Source organism: Coregonus clupeaformis, chromosome 8, assembly GCF_020615455.1.
Source record: "Coregonus clupeaformis isolate EN_2021a chromosome 8, ASM2061545v1, whole genome shotgun sequence".
NCBI classification, from domain to species: domain Eukaryota; kingdom Metazoa; phylum Chordata; class Actinopteri; order Salmoniformes; family Salmonidae; genus Coregonus; species Coregonus clupeaformis.
The window spans coordinates 19,731,280-19,754,568 of record NC_059199.1 but is presented as its reverse complement, the minus strand read 5'-3'; the positions used below and the strand labels follow the sequence as shown (position 1 = coordinate 19,754,568).

Sequence of the window (23,289 nt, the reverse complement as noted above, 5' to 3'; positions counted from 1 at the left end):
TATAGAGATGGGAGAGAGAGAGAGAGAGAGAGAGAGAGAGAGAGAGAGAGAGAGAGAGAGAGAGAGAGAGAGAAATAGAGAGAGAAATAGAGAAAAGAAAAGGGAGAAAGAGAGGGTGAACAAAGGACAAGTCATAAAAGAGCCAAAAAAGAGCCAAAAAAGGCTGTTCAAAACGAGAGAAAAATGGAACAGAGAAAGAGGTAAAGAAGGAGAGAGAAGAAAAGGAAGAGGGCAAGGGAAGGAAAGAACTCATTTAGGTTACTGATGATCAACAACAAGCCCCAAATGGCACACTATTCACTATATAGTACACTACTTTTGACCAGGGCCCATAATCTGCACTAGTGCCATTTCAGACGCACCCCTGTTCTAAATCAACATTAAAAGCATCACTTAAATCACTGGGTTTAAGTTTAACGACACTAAGTCTCAAATCACAGCCTATTCCCTATGTAGTGGACTACTTTTGAACATGAGCCAGAAGTAGTGCACTACATAGGGAATAGGTTGCCATTTGAGTGATGAAGCATGATAATACGGATAGACTGCAATATACATAGAATGTGAGCAGCAAAAGTATTGGGACAGTGAAAAGTTGTTGTTTTGGCTTTGTACTCCAGCACTTTGGATTTGAAATGACACAATGACTATGAGGTTTAAGTACAGTCTGTCAGCTTTAATTTGAGGGTGTTTTCATCCATATCGAGTGAACCATTTAGAAATTACAGCACTTTTTGTACATAGTCCCCCCATTTTAGGGGACCAAAAGTATTGGGACAAATGCACTTATATGTGTATTAAAGTAGTAAAAAGCTGAGTGAATAATTATGAGTGAGAAAGTTACAGACTCACAAATATCATACCATGTCTTGGGGATTAGGGGAGGGTTTGGCCGGCTGGGATGTCCTTGTCCCATCGCGCTCTAGAGACTCCTGTGGCGGGACGGGCGCATGCACACTGACACGGTCGCCAGTTGTACGGTATTTCCTCCAACACATTGGTGCGGCTGGCTTCCGGGTTAAGCGAGCAGTGTGTCAAGCAGCAGTGCAGCTTGGCATGGTCGTGTTTCGGAGGACGCATGGCTCCTGACCTTCACCTCTCCCGAGTCCGTACGGGAGTTGCAGCGATGGGACAAGACTGTAACCACCAATTGGATATCACGAAATTGGGGAGAAAAAGGGGTAAAAAGTACACACACAAAAAAATACATTCATGAAACTCTTGTCAATTTGGTGAAAGCCTATGTTCTATCAGTGGGTAAAATAACTATTTTCATCATGATTAAACTTCTAAGTGGTCCGTCTATGAAATCATGAAATCGTGTAGGAACTCGTCAAACCTATAAGGTTCTCGTCACTTTTAAAACAACTACCTGCACTCCAGATCGCCAAATCAGCCAATAGATGGTATGGGCATGTCTAGAACACATCCATCCGTTTATATCGTCATGATAAAGTATATATTTCGCTTACATGTGCTCAATCTAAACAGCGCACCAAATTATTCAACTCAGTTTTTCCTTCAAGTAACATCAGGCAATGCGCCCTGTGGGTCTGTGGGAAAGGGCTATTGTTGCCATAGCAACGTCTGCACTCTGCACCAGACTGAGACGAACTGCAGGTTCAACATGGTGAGATTGTAGACTCCTTAATTGATAGTGCAGTTTGTTTAGGCGATTTTACAGCTAGGTAGCTACTTCACAAGCTGATATTTATTGACTTTATAGCTATGTTTGCTAGCTAGCCAGTCCAAAGAGAGAGCATTGCATTGTGGGTTTTGTAGTCGACTTGAGCTGCAACAGATTTCCACAACATTTACATTTTAGTAATTTAGCAGACGCTCTTATCCAGAGAGACTTACACGAGGAACTAGGGCACAGACAGATTTTTCACCTAGTCTGCTCGGGGATTCAGAACAGGCAAATTAATGTGGTCTCAATGTCTAAATAGTAACGGCAGGGCTAGTTAAAACTGCAGCACTTGGTGAATAGATCATGGGAGACAAAAGTGAGTGACAATAATGAATAAAAGATTCTCAAACAAGCACGTGTATCTGTAGTAAGTGTTCTTCAACTCTAAAATGCACTATGTAAGACAAAACCCACAAAGAAAAGACAACAGGCAAATGCATATGTGGTCCCAATGTGTAAATAATGACGGCAGGGCTAGTTCAAACTGCAGTAGGATGGTTCTCCTCACAGGTGAATGAATCAGCCCATGCTTGGTGAATAGCACTTGGTTGATTTCTGGGAGCAGGACACAGGAGAACTTATAGCAGTTTGTCTTGCTACCAAGCTTGTTATAATGGCAAAATGAAACATTTGTTAACAAAAAAAATAATGTTCTCACATATTAGTTTTATTTAATACTGTACATCATAGGAATTAGTAGTTTTGGGTGGATTATTCCTTTAAGCGACAGCGGAGAACTGATAGATGGAAAAGTATAGAGAACTTCAGTTGACAGGAAGGAAAGATGGAGAGATGGAGGGAGGGATTAAATACTGCCAGGGATGAGGGAGGTAGGAAGGGAGGGATGGAACTGTGGGTAGCGTAAATAAAAAAATAAAAACTGATGTAGAGATTGAGGAGAGATGGAGGGATAGTATCTTCTTAAAGGTACAGGATTCTACACTAACTTTTTCCAATGGTGCTACCAACTTTTTCAGTTGGTGGCACCAGCACATGATTTGGTCGCACCAATATTCACATATAAAAAAATACTGATAATTGATAATGACCTGACCCGTGTCCCATAATGTGCCTGCATTCCATACAGAACTAGGCTAATAACGAATAGCCATCTTTGAAATTAGCATGCCCTTGTGTTCTTACATTGATTTTGATATATTTGCTGTAACATTAACAGCAAAGAAAAGAGACTGTTAAAATAAAGTGTTTTTTTTTCTTCTGCTAAATCCTCTAGAGGGCAGAATTTGAAAAAACTATACTTGATACCTAAACGATACCATGGCAAAAAAGCTGGGAGAAGGACTGTGATTTCACCCAGTTTTTTTTCAGGTTTTCATTCTCTTAATGACACTTTTTTAATAGAAAAACAACAACATTGGATGTTCACAACAATGCTTAAACCGCATCAGGGACAATTCTTGAGGTCTGGGAAAAATCTGAGATATTTTTTCTTCTGTAGTTACCCTTTAATTCAGATGCACACCAGCCAGACTTTTGTGTTTGGCAAGCAGTATTTCTATAGAAATTCACCTTTATAATAAAACATTCCATTAATAATCGCATTTGCAGATTGATGTAAGATAGTCTACTATTCCGAATGTGATGAGTCCCGTGTAGCTCAGTTGGTAGAGCATGGCATTTGCAACGCCAGGGTTGTGGGTTCGATTCCCACGGGGGGCCAGTATGAAAACGTATGCACTCACCAACTGTAAGTCGCTCTGGATAAGAGCGTCTGCTAAATGACTAAAATGTAAAATGTCAATGAGTAGATTGGAGTGTCATAATTTAGAAGATAATATTATAACTCAATCACTGTTCGCAAAAAATATTTTTAGTCATTTAGCATACGCTCTTATCCAGAGTGACTTACAGGAGCAATTAGGGTTAAGTGCCTTGCTCAAGGGCACAGACAGATTTTTCACCTAGTCGGCTCAGGAATTAGAACCAGCGACCTTTCAGTTACTGGCACAACGCTCTTAACCACTAAGCTACCTGCCGCCCCACTTAATAAAAGGCTGTATCAGATACGTTTCTTGGCCTTTTATGAACACATTTCATGCAATTCGACTACACTTTATATGACTGGAGACATCAGCAAAATCTTTTTTAATACGACAGAAATTACAGGGTAGCCTACTTTGCTGACACTGACAAACAGATCAATAAAAAAAGACGTTGTCTGATCCATATAATTGTATTTTCATTGTCTTCTCTTTACAGCAATAGCCATTTGCTTTCCAAACTATGATGAAATACGGCTACACAAAGTGGTAGACATAGGTCCTACGCGCACAGCACACACACAGACGGGCATTCCTGTGCCGTTGTTTCCTCTTCAGAAAGTTGGTTTATTTTTGGTAAATTGCATATTACTGTTAGAATAAATCATGATAATAAAAGAAAAGAAAATTGTGAACCAAAAGCTAACGTGAGCAAGTAAAAAGAAATGGCACTTGCACCCTTCCGACCAATTAAAAATGTGTCGAACTGCCAAGTCAAAGGGTCGCAAATGCGACTGTTTTCGTCGCATTATCGAACCCTGAGGTAAAAGGAGAGGTGTAAGAGTCTAGTGACTGCAAATAAGGGGAATGTGTGTGTGTGTATTTGTGTTTCGTTTGTTTGTGTGTGTGTGTCTATCCATCCTTGCGTGTGTCAGTCTACAAGGTGTTGTGCCTAATCGGGCCTGAATCTCCAGGGACGGGTGATTTCCATGCCCAGGAAGGCTCACCATCCCTGGGGAACATATGGAGGCTGGCCTGGGCCAACTGGCAAGAGGCTGGGGACTAAAATCTTGCAGGGAATAACAGCCAGAGCCAAGCTGTGTGTGTGTCAAGCCATAGTGATTGCCATACTGGCAGAGAATGAGGCAATTCACTCTGACCACTTTGGTTCAGGCCAGTGTGTGTGTACCTGTCCTTGCCGTTCTGTACCCCCTGGCCCAGCGTAGCTCTCTCAGTGAGAGGAGAATTTCTGCTGCGACCTGTACCAGTCGACAAGATGCTATTCTGTAGTGAGAGAGAGAAAGAGAAAAAAAAAAGAGAGGGCGAGATGTTTGAACAATGTTCTTTATAACCTGCAAAAAGGGAGTCGTTTCAGAATATTTAGCTCATTGGTCCTGCACTGTGAAGTACCTCCCAAATAACGTCTGAAATCTATCTGATTGGCCATGGGCTGTGTCACTCACGGTAGAGGGTGTGGCACTCTTCTTGCGGTCGGAGACTAGCTGACTGGCTGGAACTTTGACCGAGCTGCCCGATCCTTTCCTCCCAGAATCCTCCATGTTATCCCCCTGACCACGCCCCTTGGCAGAAGACCCTGAGAGACAGAGAGAAAGCGAGAGATGGAGTTAGTATCAGAGAAGTTGTTTACCTACTCCATAAACTCAGACCGCATTCTCGACCCTTGTCCAAAAGTGTGCCCTCGTTCACCCCCCATTGGTACAAGGCCGGAGGGAGTTTCCACAATATTCCTCACTCCAGTCCATTCCTTTTAAATCCATGAGGGGGAATGAACGAATGCCCACTTTGGGAATCGGAATGTAACCGTCCTCTCTCTCATCGCTATCTCCTCTCCTCCAATCACACACACCGTCTCACCCTGGTCGGTGGGTCTGCGAGGTTTCTGGTTGGACGATATGCTGCGCTGTACCTTGTTGGGCGGTGAAGGTGCGTTACTGTTGGTGAGGTCACTTCCTAGACGGGGCTTAATGACACCCTCATCCAGCTGGAGAACAGGAAGGGAGAGAGAATCCATCAGAGCATGTGAGAATAGAGAGCGAAAGAGCGCGAGAGAGAGAGGAAGATGCACCTAGCCCAATCACACGAAGGGTCATACATCATTGTTGTCTATCAACAATGACAAGTCACCGGGGTCTGACAAATTGGATGGAAAATTACTGAGGATAATAGCGGACGATATGGCCACTCCTATTTGCCATATCTTCAATTTAAGCCTGTTACCAACACTTAGTAAACTTTTGGAAAAAATTGTGTTTGACCAGATACAATGCTATTTTACAGTAAACAAATTGACAACAGACTTTCAGCACGCTTACAGGGAAGGTGTTCAACAAGCACAGCACTTACACAAATGACTGATGATTGGCTGAGAGAAATTGATGATAAAAAAACTGTGGGGGCTGTTTTGTTAGACTTCAGTGCGGCTTTTGACATTATCGATCATAGTCTGCTGCTGGAAAAACGTATGTGTTATGGATTTACATCCCCTGCTATATTGTGGATTAAGAGTTACCTGTCTAACAGAACACAGAGGGTGTTATTTAATGTAAGCCTCTAACATAATCCAGGTAGAATCAGGAATTCCCCAGGGCAGCTGTCTAGGCCCCTTACTTTTTTCAATCTTTACTAACGACATGCCACTGGCTTTGAATGCAACGAGCTGTCTGTTTGAACTACTGGCACACAGCTCAGAAACCCATGCATACCCCACAAGAGATCTCTTCACAGTCCCCAAGTCCAGAACAGACTATGGGAGGCGCACAGTACTACATAGAGCCATGACTACATGGATCTCTATTCCACATCAAGTAACTCATACAAGCAGTAAAATGTCATAAAATGGAACAGCGGGGACTGTGAAGCAACACAAACATAGGCACAGACACATGCATACCCACACACGATAACATACGCACTATACACACACGTACACATGGATTTTGTGTGCCTTGGCAGCAGCTAATGGGGATCCATAATAAATACAAATACAAAAACAAGCACACAGAGAGTGACCCCTTAACAAAACTGGCCCAAAAATACAAGATTTAAATTAACACAAGTGATTTAGCACAAGGGCAACATTTTCACAGCTGGACGTGAATAATAAGAATGCATACATCAACTATTGTCGAAGTTAGGTCGAAGGACAGAGAAAGATGGAATGCTACTGAACATTGGAAAGAGACCACTTTAGCTGAATACTTAACCCATGTAAAAGATTCCAAACAAAGACCAACCTTAACCAGATACAGAATTTGTGATCATAGCTTGGCAATTGAAACAGGACGCCATCAAAAAACATGGTTGGCCAGAGAGGTCAGACTATGTCATTACTGGGGTCAGGAGAGATAGAAAGTGAAGAACACTTTCTAATCACCTGCCCCAAATACATGTTGAAATTAGTGGATTTGGCTATTTCAGCCACACCAATTGCTGACAGGTGTATAAAATCGAGCACACAGCCATGTAATCTCCATAGACAAACATTGGCAGTAGAAAGGCCCTACTGAAGAGCTCAGTAACTTTCAACGTGGCAACGTCATAGGACGTCACCTTTCCAACGAGTCAGCTTGTCAAATTTCTGCCCTGCTAAAGCTGCCTAGGTCAACTGTAAGTGCTGTTATTGTGAAGTGGAAACGTCTAGGAGCAACAACAGCTCAGCCGTGAAGTGGTAGACCACACAAGCTCACAGAACGGGACCGCCAAGTGCTGAAGCGCATAGCACGTAAAAATAGTCTGTCCTCAGTTGCAACACTCACTACAGAGTTCCAAACTGCCTGTGGGGGCAACGTCAGCACAAGAAATGGGTTTGAAATGGGTTTCCATGGCCGAGCGGCCGCACACAAGCCTAAGATCAAAATGCGCAATGCCAAGTGTCGGCTGGAGTGGTGTTAAGCTCGCCGCCATTGGACTCTGGAACAGTGAAAACGCGTTCTCTGGAGTGATGAATCACACTTCACCATCTGGCAGTCCGATGGACGAATCTGGGTTTGGCGGATGCCAGGAGAATGCTACCTGCCCGAATGCATAGTGCCAACTGTAAAGTTTGGTGGAGGAGAAATAATGGTCTGAGGCTGTTTTTCATGAAGGGAAATCTTAACGCTACAGCATACAATGACATTCTAGACGATTATGTGCTTCCAAATTGGTAGCAACAGTTTGGAGAAGGCCCTTTCCTGTTTCAGCATGACAATGCCCACATGCACAAATCGAGGTCCATACAGAAATGGTTTGTCGAGATCGGTGTGGAAGAACTTGACTGGCCTGCACAGAACCCTGACCTCAACCCCATCGAACACCTTTGGGATGAATTGGAAAGCCGACTGCGATCCAGGCCTAATCGCCCAACATCAGCGCTCAACCTCACTAATGCTCTTGTGGCTTAATGGAAGCAAGACCCAGCAGCATTGTTCCAACATCTAGTGGAAAGCCTTCCCAGAAGAGTGGAGGCTGTTATAGCAGCAAAGCAAACTCCATATTAATGCCCATGATTTTGGAATGAGATGTTCGACGAGCATGTGTCCACATACTTTTGGCATTGTAATGTATATACAGTTGAAGTCGGAAGTTTACATACACCTTAGCCAAATACATTTCAACTCAGTTTTTCACAATTCCTGACATTCCATCCAAGGAAAAATTCCCTGTATTAGGTCAGTTAGGATCACCACTTTATTTTAAGAAAGTGAAATGCCAGAATAATAGTAGAGAGAATGATTTATTTCATATTTCATTTCTTTCATCACATTCCCAGTGGGTCAGAAGTTTACATACACTCAATTAGTATTTGGTAGCTTTGCCTTTAAATTGTTTAACTTAGGTCAAACGTTTCGGGTAGCCTTCCACAAGCTTCCCACAATAAGTTGGGTGAATTTTGGCCCATTCCTCCTGACAGACCTGGTGTAACGGAGTCAGGTTTGTAGGCCTCCTTGCTCGCACACACTTTTTCAGTTCTGCCCACAGAATTTTTAGAGGATTGAGGTCAGGGCTTTGTGATGGCCACTCCAATACCTTGACTTTGTTGTCCTTAAGCCATTTTGCCACAACTTTGGAAGTATGCTTGGGGTCATTGTCCATTTGGAAGACCCATTTGCAACCAAGCTTTAATTTCCTGACTGATGTATTGAGATGTTGATTCAATATATCCACATAATTTTCCTTCCTCATGATGCCATCTATTTTGTGAAGTGCACCAGTCCCTCCTGCAGCAAAGCACCCCCACAGCATGATGCTGCCACCCCCGTGCTTCACTGTTGGGATGGTGTTCTTTGGCTTGCAAGCTCCCCCTTTTTCCTCCAAACATAACGATGGTCATTATGGCCAAACAGTTCTATATTTGTTTCATCAGACCAGAGGACATTTCTCCAAAAAGTACGATCTTTGTCCCCATGTGCAGTTGCAAACCGTAGTCTGGCTTTTTTTATGGCGGTTTTGGAGCAGTGGCTTCTTCATTGCTGAGCTGCCTTTCAGGTTATGTCGATATAGGACTCGTTTTACTGTGGATATAGATACTTTTGTACCGGTTTCCTCCATCATCTTCACAAGGTCCTTTGCTGTCGTTCTGGGATTGATTTGCACTTTTCGCACCAAAGTATGTTCATCTCTAGGAGACAGAACGCGTCTCCTTCTGTAGCTGTTTTAAAATCACCAAAGGCCTCACGGTAACATCCCTGAGCAGTTTCATTCCTGTCCTGCAGCTCCGTTCAGAAGGAAGACTGTATTTTTTATGTGTCTGGGTGGTTTAATACATCATCCACAGCATAAATATTAAATTGACCATGCTTAATGATATATTTAATATCTGATTTGTTATTGTCTACCAATCACTGCCCTTCTTTATGAGGCTTTCGAAAAGCTCCCTGGTCTTTGTAGTTGAATCTGTGCTTGAAATTCAATACCTCACTGAAGGACCATACAGCTGTTGTATGTATGGGGGAGAGAGGAAGGGTTAGTCATTCAAAAATCATGTCAACCTCTATTATTTCACACAGAATGAGTCCATGTAACTTATTATGTGATTTGTTAAGCCAAATTTTACTCCTGAACTAATTCAGGCTTGCCTAAACAAAGGGGCTGATTAATTATGCAACGACTATATTTTAGTTATGAATTTATTTATAAAAATATATATATTTTGTGTAGATTGTTGACCAAAAAATGACAATTAAATCCATTTTAATCCCACTTTGTAACACAAAATGTGAAGGAATCCAAGTGGTCTGAATACTTTTGCAAGGCACCACCAGTATGTTTTATTTTATTTGTTATATCTACAGTGGGGAGAAGAAGTATTTGATACACTGCCGATTTTGCAGGTTTTCCTACTTACAAAGCATGTAGAGGTCTGTAATTTTTATCATAGGTACACTTCAACTGTGAGAGACGGAATCTAAAACCAAAATCCAGAAAATCACATTGTATGATTTTTAAGTAATTAATTTGCATTTTATTGCATGACATAAGTATTTGATCACCTACCAACCAGTAAGAATTCCGGCTCTCACAGACCTGTTAGTTTTTCTTTAAGAAGCCCTCCTGTTCTCCACTCATTACCTGTATTAACTGCACCTGTTTGAACTCGTTACCTGTATAAAAGACACCTGTCCACACACTCAATCAAACAGACTCCAACCTCTCCACAATGGCCAAGACCAGAGAGCTGTGTAAGGACATCAGGGATTCAATTGTAGACCTGCACAACTCCCTTGAAAGTTTATGCTAACAATTCCTACAGGTGTCCCAACTTTTGTTGATTACTTACAAACCCTCTCTCTGTATAAAAGCAGTGTTGGAACAGACTGTGTTACTACACCCTCTTAAGCATTATTTGAACAGTATTGTAGTAGCATGGCAGGAAGTAGCATATTGCTATCATAATGGCGAGAAAAAGGCAATTAACAAAGTAAGACAGACAGACCATTTTAACCCTTAAAAGTCTAGGTCTTTCCTTTAGAGAAAGAGGTGTCAGTGAGTACAGTTTCTTACAACATCAAAAGGCACTTGGCAACTGGAGAAACTCTGACAGGAAGAGGTCTGGCAGACCCAAAGCCACAACAGAATCAGAAGACAAGTTTCTGAGAGTCAACAGCTTGCGTAATAGGCAGCTCACAGGACAACAGCTTCAAGCACAGCTTAACACTGGTCGAAGTAAGCAAGTCTCAGTTTCAACTGTGAAGAGAAGACTTCGAGCTGCAGGTTTGACATGTCGAGTGGCAGTAAGAAAGCCATTGCTAAGATGGCAAAATAAGATTTGTTTAACACTTTTTTGGTTACTACTTGGTGTGTTATTTCATAGTTTTGATGTCTTCACTATTATTCTACAATGTAGAAAATAGTAAAAATAAAGAAAAAGCCTTGAATGAGTAGGTGTCCAAACTTTTGACTGGTACTGTATATATTACAAAGTTGCTTACGAGCTAGAAGCAGTGCGGCCATGTTTGTCGGTGCCATCTTCCCACATGGGAAATCAGTCAATTGAAATATATTCATTAGGCCCTAATCTATCGATTTCACATGACTGGGCAGGGGCGCAGCCATGGGTGGGCCTGGGCGGGCATAGGCCCACACACTTGGGCCCACCCACACACTGAGGAGCAAGGCCCAGCCAATCAGAATGACTTTTTCCCCACAAAAGGGCTTTATTACAGAAATAAATACTCCTCAGTTTCATCAGCTGTCAAGGTGGCTGGTCTCAGACGATCCCGCGGGTGAAGAAGCCGGATGTGGAGGTCCTGGGCTGGAGTGGTTACACATGGTCTGCGTTTGTGAGGCCGGTTGGACGTTTTGCCAAATTCTCTAAAACAACGTTGGAGGGCGGCTTATGGTAGAAAAATGAATATTAAATTCTCTGGCAAAAGCTCTGGTGGATATTTCTGCAGTCAGCATGCCAATTGCATGCTTCCTCAAAACTTGAGACATCTGTGGCATTGTGTTGTGTGACAAAACAGCACACTTTAGAGTGGCCTTTTATTAGGCTTTTGTACGGCTGTTCGGCCATGGAAACCCATTTCATGAAGCTCCAGATGAACAGTTCTTGTTCTGACGTTGCTTCCACAGGCAGTTTGGAACTCGGTAGTGAGTGTTGCAACCGAGGACAGCCGATTTGTACGGTCTACACGCTACAGCACCCGGCGGTCCCGTTCTGTGAGCTTGTGTGGTCTACCACTTCGCGGCTGAGCCATTGTTCCTCCTAGACGTTTCCACTTCACAATAACAGCACTTACAGTTGACCGTGGCAGCTCTAGCAGGGCAGAAATTTGACCAACTGACTTGTTGGAAAGGTGGCATGCTATGACGGTGCCACATTGAAAGTCACTGAGATCTTCAGTAATGCCAATCTACTGCCAATGTTTGTCTATGGAGATTGCATTGCTTTGTGCTCAATTTTATACACATGTCAACAACGGGTGTGGCTGAAATAGCTGAATCACTAATTTGAAGTGGTGTCCACATACTTTCGGAAAGTATTCAGACCCCTTGACTTTTTCCACATTTTCTTACGTTACAGCCTTATTCTAAAATGAATTAAATTAAGTTTTTCCTCAAAAATCTACACACAATACCCCATGATGACAAAACAAAAACAGAAATAATTACATAAGTATTCAGAACCTTTACAATAAGACTCAAAATTGAGCTCAGGTGCATCCTGTTTCCACTGATCATCCTTGAGATGTTTTTACAACTTGATTGGAGTCCACCTGTGGTAAATTAAATTGATTGGACATGATTTGGAAAGGCACACACCTGTCTATATAAGGTCCCACAGTTGACAGTGCATGTCAGAGCAAAAACCAAGCCATGAGGTCGAAGGAATTGTCTGTCGAGTTCCGAGACAGGATTTTCTCGAGGTACAGATCTGGGGAAGGGTACCAAAAAATGTCTGCGGCATTGAAGGTCTCCAAGAACACATCATTCTTAAATGGAAAAAGTTTGTAACCACCAAGACTCTTCCTAGAGCTGACCGCCCGGCCAAACTGAGCAATCGGGGGAGAAGGGCCTTGGTCAGGGAGGTGACCAAGAACCTGATGGTCACTCTGACAGAGCTCCAGAGTTCCTCTGTGGAGATGGGAGAACCTTCCAGAAGGACAACCATCTCTGCAGCACTCCACCAATCAGGCCTTTATGTTAGAGTGGCCAGACGGAAGCCACTCCTCAGTAAAAGTCACATGACAGCCCGCTTGGAGTTTGACAAAAGGCACCTGAAGGACTCTCAGAGCATGAGAAACAAGATTCTCTGGTCTGATGAAACCAAGATTGAACTCTTTGGCCTGAATGCCAAGCTTCACGTCTGGAGGAAACCTGGCACCATCCCTACGGTTTAGCATGGTGGTGGCAGCATCATGCTGTGAGGATGTTTTTCAGCGGCAGGGAGACTAGTCAGGATCGAGGGAAAGTTACATCTTTGATGATTTAATCTTTGATGATCATTGATGAAAACATGCTCCAGAACGCTCAGACTGGTGCGAAGGTTCACCTTCCAACAGGACAATGACCCTAAGCACATAGCCAAGACAATGCAGGAGTGGCTTCGGGACAAGTCTCTGAATGTCCAGCCAGAGCCCGGACCTGAACCCGATCCAAGATGGCGTAGCAGTGCGGTCGTGTTCTTTGTTGTGTGTCCGTGTAAATAGCCTGTTTTTTGTATTTTTTTTGTATTTTTCGTACTTATTTCTCTATCACACTTTTCATCCTTCTACAAAATATACTTTCCTGCAACCCGCCTCACTCAATGTGGAATGGATTCTATTATTGACTTACATTTTATCTAGAATCTCCAGTTGAAACTAGCTAGCCAGCTAACTATCTACTTGCTATTAGCCACCGTTAGCGGTTTTCACCCAGAACATCTGATTTTCTGCCGGAATAACTGAATCACTGGACATTAACACCAGATCACAACTAGCTAGCCGCAACCGGATGGATGTTGCTGTTGGCTAATCACCGCTGCCCCCGAAGCAAGCACCAGTTAGCCTCAAGCTAGCCTCGAGCCAGGCCCATATCCCGGCTATCTACCTCTCTGTCTACCGGACGGGAGTAGCCAGCTAACTAGCTACTTGCTATTAGCCACCGTTAGCGGTTTTTCATCATTGTCCGTGGCCTGAACTACCTACCAGCCAGCTCTAGCCTGGACTATTATCGGCCAGTCTGCACTGTCTGCACAGCGCGTTATCGACCCATAACATATCGGTTTTTCTGCCGGAATCACTGGACCTTTAATACCGGATCATCGCAACTAGCTAGCTGCAACCAAATGGATGTAGTGGTTGGCTAATCAGCACTGAGCTAGCCTCGAGCCAGGCCCATCTCCCGGCTATCTACCTCTCTGTCAACCGGACAGGACCTCCTAGTGTTGACACGGAGCCCCGCCGATCCAACACAACTGGTCTGCCAACGAAATCGTCTGATGTGGTTTCAACAGACTTCCCGTTATGACGTCGACCACGAAGATCCATCTGCTAGCCCCGGCCCACTAGCACACGCAAGCCGTGGCCTCTTGCTCTCCAGTGCTGTAGAAGCCCCCAAACTACCTCCGAACTCTCCTATTGCTGTTCACTGGACCTTATGATAACTCAGCTATACAGCTGATGCCTGCTGGACTGTTCCTTTATACGGTACCGCATCCTGTTTATGTTTAGCCTCAGCCCAAACTTTGTCGCCATTACCAACTGTTGTCTTAGCTCTCTCGAATAACACCTGTGATTGCTTTATGCCTCTCTCCCATGTCAATATGCCTTGCTTATTGCTGTTTCGGTTATTTCTTATTGTACTATTTAACTGTAGATCCCCCAACCCAGCTCAACCTGCCTTAGATAGCTCCTTTGTCCCACCCCCCATACACGCGGAGACCGACTCAATCGGTGCCTCCAGTGATGCTCTCTTTCATTGTTACCCAATGCTTAGGTTTACCTCCACTGTACTCATATCCTTCCACATCCTTCTCTGTACATAATGCCCTGAATCTATTCTACAACGCCCGGAAATCTGCCCCTTTTTTTTCTCTGTACCCAACGCACTAGAAGACCAGTACTTAAAGCCTTTAGCCGTATCCTTATTCTACTCCTCCTCTGTTCCTCTTGTGATGTAGAGGTTAACCCAGGCCCTGTAGCCCCCAGTATCACTCCTACTCCCCAGGCGTTATCATTTGTTGACTTCTGTAACCGTAAAAGCCTTGGTTTCTTGCACGTTAACATCCGAAGCCTCCTCCCTAAGTTTGAGTTATTCACTGCGTTAGCACACTCCGCCAACTCTGATGTTCTAGCAGTGTCTGAATCCTGGCTTAGGAAGGCCACCAAAAATTCAGAAATGTCCATCCCCAACTACAACATTTTCCATCTCGATAAAACTGCCAAAGGGGGTGGGGTTGCAATCTACTGTAGAGATAGCCTGCAGAGCTCTATCGTACTATCCAGGTCTGTGCCCAAACAGTTTGAGCTTCTACTTCTAAAAATCCACCTTTCCAGAAATAAGTCTCTCACTGTTGCCGCTTGCTACAGACCCCCCTCAGCCCCCATATGTGAACTGATTGCCCCCCATCTATCCTCAGAGTTCGTACTGCTTGGTGACCTAAACTGGGATATGCTTAACACCCTGGCCAACCTACAATCTAAACTAGATGCCCTCAATCTCAAACAAATTATCAACGAACCTACCAGGTACAACCCTAAATCTGTAAACATGGGCACCCTCAAAGATATCATCCTGACAAATTTACCCTCTAAATACACCTCCGCTGTCTTCAACCAGGATTTCAGCGATCACTGCCTTATTGCCTGCGTCCGTAATGGGTCCGTGGTCAAACGACCACCCCTCATCACTTTCAAACGCTCCTTAAAACACTTTAGCGAGCAGGCTTTTCTAATTGACCTGGCCCGGGTATCCTGGATGGATATTGACCTCATTCTGTCAGTAGAGGATGCCTGGTTGTTCTTTAAAAGTGCTTTCCTCTCAATCTTAAATAAGCATGCCCCGTTCAAAAAATGCAGAACTAAGAACAGATATAGCCCCAGGTTCTCCTCAGACTTGATTGCCCTTGACCAGCACAAAAACATCATGTGGCGTACTGCATTAGCATCTAACAGCCCCGCGATATGCAACTTTTCAGGGATGTCAGGAACCAATATACACAATCAGTTAGGAAAGCAAATGCTAGCTTTTTCAAACAGAAATGTGCATCCTGTAGCACTAACTCCAAAAAGCTTTGGGACACTGTAAAGTCCATGGAAAATAAGAGCACCTCCTCCCAACTGCACTGAGGCTAGGAAACACTGTCACCACCGATAAATCTACAATAATCGAGAATTTCAACAAGCATTTTGCTACAGCTGGCCATGCTTTCCACCTGGCTACCACTACCCCGGCCACCAGCTCTGCACCCTCCGCTGCAACTTGCCCATGCCCCCCAGCTGAGCTTGACAATCTGGACCCTTTCTTTCTAAAATTAGCCGCCGAAATTGTCGCAACCCCTATTACTAGCCTGTTCAATCTCTCTTTCGTAACGTCTGAGATCCCCAGAGATTGGAAAGCTGCCGCGGTCATCCCCCTCTTCAAAGGGGGTGACACTTTAGATCCAAACTGTTACAGACCTATATCCATCCTGCCCTGCCTTTCGAAAGTATTTGAAAGCCAAGTTAACAAACAGATCACCGACCATTTCGAATCCCACCGTACCTTCTCCGCTATGCAATCCGGTTTCCGAGCTGGTCATGGGTGCAGCTCAGCCACGCTCAAGGTCCTAAACGATATTATAACCGCGATCGATAAAAGACAGTACTGCGCAGCCGTCTTCATCGACCTGGCCAAGGATTTCGACTCTGTCAACCACTGCATTCTTATTGGCAGACTAAATAGCCTTGGTTTGTCTAATAACTGCCTCGCCTGGTTCACCAACTACTTCTCAGAGTTCAATGTGTCAAATTGGAGGGCCTGTTGTCTGGACCTCTGGCTGTCTCTATGGGGGTGTCACAGGGTTCAATTCTCAGGCCGACTCTATTCTCTGTGTATATCAATGATGTCGCTCTTGCTGCTGGTGACGCTCGGATCCACCTCTATGTGGACGACACCATTTTGTATACATCTGGCCCTTCATTGGACACTGTGTTAACAAACCTCCAAACGAGCTTCAACGCCATACAACACTCCTTCCTTAGCCTCCAACTGCTCTTAAACACTAGTAAAAATAAATGCATGCTCTTCAACCGAACGCTACTTGCACCCGCCCACCCGACTAGAATCACTACTCTCGGCGGGTCTGACCTAGAGTATGTGGACAACTACAAATACCTAGGTGTCTGGATAGACTGTAAACTCTCCTTCCAGACTCACATTAAGCATCTCCAATCAAAAGTTAGATCTAGAATCAGCTTCCTATTTGTTTTGTTTTGTTTTAGTCATTTAGCAGACGCTCTTATCCAGAGCGACTTACAGGAGCAATTAGGGTTAAGTGCCTTGCTCAAGGGCACATCGACAGATTTTTCACCCAGTCGGCTCGGAGATTAGAACCAGCGACCTTTCGGTTACTGGCACAACGCTCTGAACCACTAAGCTACCTGCCGCAACAAAGCCTCCTTCACTCATGCTGCCAAACATGCCCTGGTAAAATTTACTATCCTACCGATCCTTGACTTTGGCGACGTCATTTACAAAATAGCCTCCAACACTCTACTCAGCAAATTGGATGTAGTCTATCACAGTGCCGTCCGTTTTGTCACCAAAGCCCCATATACTACCCACCACCATTGTGACCTGTACGCTCTTGTTGGCTGGCCCTCACTACATATTCGTCGCCAAACCCACTGGCTCCAGGTCAACTATAAATCACTGCTAGGCTAATCCCCGTCTTATCTTAGCTCACTGGTCACCATTGCAACACCCACCCGTAGTCTGCGCTCCAGCAGGTATATCTCACTGGTCATCCCCAAAGCCAACACCTCCTTTGGCCGCCATTCCTTCCAGTTCTCTGCTGCCAATGACTGGACTCGAACTGCAAAAATCTCTGAAGCTGGAGACTCTTATCTCCCTCACTAACTTTAAGCGTCAGTTGTCAGAGCAGTTTACCGATCACTGCACCTGTACACAGCCATTCTGAAATTAGCCCACCCAACTACCTCATCCCCATATTGTTATTTATTTTACTAATTTTCACCCCAGTATCTCTATTTGCACATCATCTTTTGCACATCTATCATTTCAGTGTTAATTACGAAATTGTAACTATTTTTGCACTATGGCCTATTTATTTATTGCCTTACCTCCATAACTTACTACATTCGCACACACTGTATATATATTTTCCTTTGTATTTTTTGACTTTATGTTTTGTTTACCCCATATGTAACTCTGTGTTGTTGTTTTTATCGCACTGCTTTGCTTTATCTTGGCCAGGTCGCAGTTGTAAATGAGAACTTTTTCTCAACTGGCTTACCTGGTTAAATAAAGGTGAAATAAATAAACATCTCTGGAGAGACCTGAAAATAGCTGTGCAGCGACGCTCCCCATCCAACCTGACAGAGCTTGAGAGGATCTGCAGAGAAGAATGGGAGAAACTCCCCAAATACAGGTGTGCCAAGCTTGTAGTGTCATACCCAAGAAGACTTGAGGCTGTAATCACTGCCAAAGGTGCTTCAACAAAGACCTGAGTAAAGGGTCTGAATACTTATGTAAATGTAATATTTGTAATAAATTAGCAAACATTTCTTAAAACCAGTTTTTGCTTTGTCATTATGGGGTAGTGTGTGTAGATCGATGAGGGGAAAAACAATTTAATCAATTTTAGAATAAGGCTGTAACGTAACAAAATGTGGAAAAACTCAAGGGGTCTAAATACTCCTGCGTTGTCTTGGCTGTGTGCTTAGGGTTGTTGTGTATATCTCTCTCAGGAGACTGCTACCTAGATATCATGTCCAGTGTGCCAAAGAGTGTTCCGGGCTCAGATCGGTCTAATCAGCCATCTGCGCACTCACCGTACCTCAGACTCATCACAATGAATTGTGTCATGGTCATCATCAACCTATGATGGACAAACAAGCAAAGGAAGGTGTATGTGTGGGTACCTCATGGTTTCTGTAGTGTGGTAGTAGGTATGCGTGTGTCCCTTGTGGTTCCTGTAGTCTAGCAGTAGGTGTGTGTGTGTGTGTGTGTGTGTGGTGTGTGTACCTCGTGGTTGGTGTAGTCCAGTAGTAGGTATGTGGCCATGACTTCGTTGTATTTCTGGTTGACCAGCGAGTCCTGCACCTCCTCCATGGTGTAACCCATCTGAATCATGATCTCTACACACACACACACACGCAGACACACACAGAGACAGACATGTTAGTATTTCACTTGTACATACACTGAAACAAATCCATGAGAACTGTGAGTGAGTGAGTGAGTGAGTGAGTGAGTGAGTGAGTGAGTGAGTGAGTGAGTGAGTGAGAGAATGAGAGAAAGAGAGATAATGTGTACCTGTCCTCTTAGGGTCCTTGTAGTCAGGCATGGGTTCTATGTAAGGTCTCAACTCCTCCTCTTCATGTCCCACATTCATCCATCTATCTTTCATTATCTGCTGCTGGGGGGGAAGAGTGGAGGAGAGTATAGGAGAAGAGGATGAAGAGGAGAGGAAGAGTGTAGAGGACGAAGAGAGGAGAGGGGGAAGGGAAGAGAGGAGATGAAGAAGAGGAAAAGAAAGAAGGGAAGCAGAAGGGAAAGGATGTAAGAAGAAGAGAGGGGGAAAGGAAAACAGAAAGAGGAATAGTGGTTAGTAAGAGTAATTAGGTAGTATGTAGATATGTACAGTGGGGTCCATAATTACTGACACACTTGATAAAGATGAGCAAAGAAAATAAATTATACAAATACTGAGCTATATTTTATGCTAATATTTTATTGAAAAATATATGATTCTATACTAATACAATACCATTTTGTTTAAAGGTCCAGTGCAGTCAAAAATGTGATTTTCCTGTGTTGTATATACAGGTAAAAGTCAGTAAATTAGAATATTTTGAAAAACTTGATTTATTTCAGTAATTGCATTCAAAAGGTGTAACTTGTACATTATATTTATTCATTGCACACAGACTGATGCATTCAAATGTTTATTTCATTTAATTTTGATGATTTGAAGTGGCAACAAATGAAAATCCAAAATTCCGTGTGTCACAAAATTAGAATATTACTTAAGGCTAATACAAAAAGGGATTTTTTAGAAATGTTGGCCAACTGAAAAGTATGAAAATGAAAAATATGAGCATGTACAATACTCAATACTTGGTTGGAGCTCCTTTTGCCTCAATTACTGCATTAATGCGGCGTGGCATGGAGTCGATGAGTTTCTGGCACTGCTCAGGTGTTATGAGAGCCCAGGTTGCTCTGATAGTGGCCTTCAACTCTTCTGCGTTGTTGGGTCTGGCATTCTGCATCTTCCTTTTTCACAATACCCCACAGATTTTCTATGGGGCTAAGGTCAGGGAGTTGGCTGGCCAATTTAGAACAGAAATACCATGGTCCGTAAACCAGGCACGGGTAGATTTTGCGCTGTGTGCAGGCGCCAAGTCCTGTTGGAACCTGAAATCTCCATCTCCATAGAGCAGGTCAGCAGCAGGAAGCATGAAGTGCTCTAAAACTTGCTGGTAGACGGCTGCGTTGACCCTGGATCTCAGGAAACAGAGTGGACCGACACCAGCAGATGACATGGCACCCCAAACCATCACTGATGGTGGAAACTTTACACTAGACTTCAGGCAACGTGGATCCTGTGCCTCTCCTGTCTTCCTCCAGACTCTGGGACCTCGATTTCCAAAGGAAATGCAAAATTTGCTTTCGTCAGAAAACATGACTTTAGACCACTCAGCAGCAGTCCAGCTCTTTTTTTCCTTAGCCCAGGTGAGACGCTTTTCGCGCTGTTTCTTGGTCAACAGTGGCTTGACACGAGGTATGCGGCAGTTGAAACCCATGTCTTTCAAGCGTCTCTTGGTGGTGGATCTTGAAGCCCTGACTCCAGCAGCTGTCCACTCCTTGTGAATCTCCCCCACATTTTTGAATGGGTTTTTTTTCACAATCTTGACTAGGCGCGGTGATCCCTATCGCTTGTACACTTTTTCTGACCACAGTTTTTCCTTCCCTTTGCCTCTCTATTAATGTGTTTGGACACAGAGCTCTGAGAACAGCCAGCCTCTTCTGCAATAACCTTTTGTGTCTTTCCCTCCTTGTGCAATGTGTCGATGGTCGCCTTTTGGACAGCTGTCAAATCTGAAGTCTTCCCCATGTTTGTGTAGGCTTCAGAACTGGACTGAGAGACCATTTAAAGCCCTTTGCAGGTGTTTTGAGTTAATCAGCTGATTAGTTTGTGGCACCAGGTGTCTTCAAAATGTAACCCTTACACAATATTCTAATTTTGTGACACACGGAATTTTGGATTTTCATTTGTTGCCACTTCAAATCATCAAAATTAAATGAAATAAACATTTGAATGCATCAGTCTGTGTGCAATGAATAAATATAATGTACAAGTTACACCTTTTGAATGCAATTACTGAAATAAATCAAGTTTTTCAAAATATTCTAATTTACTGACTTTTACCTGTATATGTTACCACATTATGAGGTTTAAATAATACTGTGAAATTGTGAAAATTATGATAATACCCTGTTAGTGTAAGAGCTGTTTGAAATGACCGCCTGAAATGTTTGCCTGTTTTGGTGGGATGGAGCTTTGGCCTGCCTGGTGACATCACCAGGTGGTAAATTAGTTAATAGACCAATAAGAAAGAGAGTTCCAAACCTCTCTGACAATAACAGCCAGTTTTCAGTTTTCCCCTACCCACTCAGACCACTCCCAGACAGCCTTAGCAAAATTCTTGCTCGAGAAATTGCTCTTTGCTAAGAAGCTATTTTTGTTTCTTTTTGACCATTTTAATTGAAAACAATCACAGTAAGGTACTTAATTGTTACCCAGAAATGCTTTGATATTGAGATAAAAACAGCTGCATTGGACCTTTAACAAGTTATTTTTAAAAAACATTTAAAAACGATAAGGGTCAAAATGATTGACACCCTTGTTTTCAATACTCTAGCACCCTCCCCTTGCAAGGATAACCACAGAGGTTTTTTCTAATATGTTTTATGAGATTGGAGAACATCTTAGACCATTCCTCCATACAGAGTCCTTCCAATTCCTTTTTATCCTTCGTCTACGCTTATGGACTGCACTCTTCAATTCAAACCACAGGTTTTCAAAGGGGTTAAAGTCCGGAGACTGAGATGGCCATTGCAAAATTTTGATTTTGTGGTCAAATTAACCCGTTCTTTGTGGATTTTGATGTGTGATTGGGGTTATTGTCTTGCTGAACGATCCAAGTTTGTCTTGCTGAAAGATCCAAGTTACAGCCACCAGGCAGAGGCAACCAGGTTTTTGGCTAAAATGTCTTGGCACTGGGTAAAGTTCATGATGCCGTTGACCTTAACAAGGGCCCCAGGAACAGTGGAAGCCAAATGTGACTTGTTTCAGGAAACTAGGCGTATGTCGCACATCACTACTTCACAGGAGAGGCATTTCAACATAAACATTTATTTTGGGCAGAAATGCCTTCTGGAAGAATGTGTATGCCATCTCTAAATACGAATAAAATTGTTAAATTATGAGTCTAGTTGGTTCAGCCACAGAAAAAGACAGGAACCTTCCCGCTAGCCATGATTGGCTGAGATAATGGATGGGCTGGACATGCCTGGAGAGGAGTTCACATTGCTCTGCCATGTAGCATGCTTCTGTCTATAACAAGCGCTGCTCAGTGTGTGTAAATAATTATTTCTACTGCTGCTTTTTTTAAAGATATCATAAAGACCTACAAAAGTGTTGCTACTGCTCTCCACTTTCTGGAGGACGATAGTGCCATGCTGACTCTCTCTGACTCTGAAAATGAATCAGACGATGAGGAAATCCCTGATTTAGGTCAAAGCATTTTCATTGAACCAGACATTGTAGTCTTCTGATGACAGTGATGGGGAAGAAATGGCGATCAACAGTGTTGTTGTCACAGAAAAAGTTGACCGAGTTTTAAAATCTGTGGAATGCCCGGTGGAAGCAGAGTATGATAGCTAAGGAGATGGAGAATTCTGGCATTGGATTGCAAATATGCGGAGGGAGTCGAAAACAGAACACAGCAAGCTGTTGTTTAAAATAAATGTCTCCGGATTACATCTTCAAACTAAGGGCAACCATGGCATCAGTGAAGAGAGGGAGAAGCGTTCATCCATGTATATGGGTAAAAGTCTACCTAGATAAATGTTCAGATAATTATACGTTTATTTTTGTTCTTCCAGTAGCTACTGGTCATCCAACTCTGAAATCCAACTCGGAACTCTGGCCTCTTTCTAGAGCCTCAACTTTCCGACCTGAAGATCACTGACGTCATGAAAAATCATCTAATAATGGTACCATGAGGTACACACACATACAATCTAATAATTCTAAAATATTTCTACAATATTCATATGGACACTTTATTTTTTATATTGTTACCGCAAGTAACCATTTCACTGTACCGTTTACACCTTCTGTATCCTGCTTATGTGACAAATAAACGTTGATTTTATTTGACATAGTGTTGCGTTTACAAGAGACGGTAACGTGAAGAACAACATGACCTGAACCAAAGTCAGATTAGGATACACAGTACCAGTCAAAAGTTTGGACACACCTACTCATTCAAGTGTTTTTCTACATTGTAGAATAATAGTGAAGATATCAAAACTATGAAATAACACATATTGAATCATGTAGTAACCAAAAAGGTGTTAAACAAATCAAGATATATTTTATATTTGAGATTCTTCAAGGTAGCCACTCTTTGCCTTGATGACAGCTTTGCACACTCTTGGCAT

At 43.2% G+C, this 23,289-nt stretch overlaps 1 protein-coding gene across 3 annotated transcripts in view; it reads right to left on the bottom strand.

The window, feature by feature from the left end:
- Positions 1-23,289, bottom strand: part of LOC121571241 (serine/threonine-protein kinase MARK2) — a 127,197-nt gene that overhangs the window by 41,780 nt on the left and 62,128 nt on the right. For 2 of the 3 annotated variants that reach the window (XM_045221864.1, XM_045221866.1), the window contains 5 exons: positions 18,874-18,973; positions 18,583-18,695; positions 5,287-5,413; positions 4,875-5,005; positions 4,601-4,695 (listed from right to left, as the gene is read on the bottom strand). In XM_045221864.1, coding sequence (XP_045077799.1) covers positions 4,601-4,695; positions 4,875-5,005; positions 5,287-5,413; positions 18,583-18,695; positions 18,874-18,973 — 566 coding nt within the window. Of the gene's footprint in view, positions 1-4,600; positions 4,696-4,874; positions 5,006-5,286; positions 5,414-18,582; positions 18,696-18,873; positions 18,977-23,289 lie in introns of all 3 variants that reach the window. The other variant, XM_045221865.1, reaches the window with a different exon arrangement.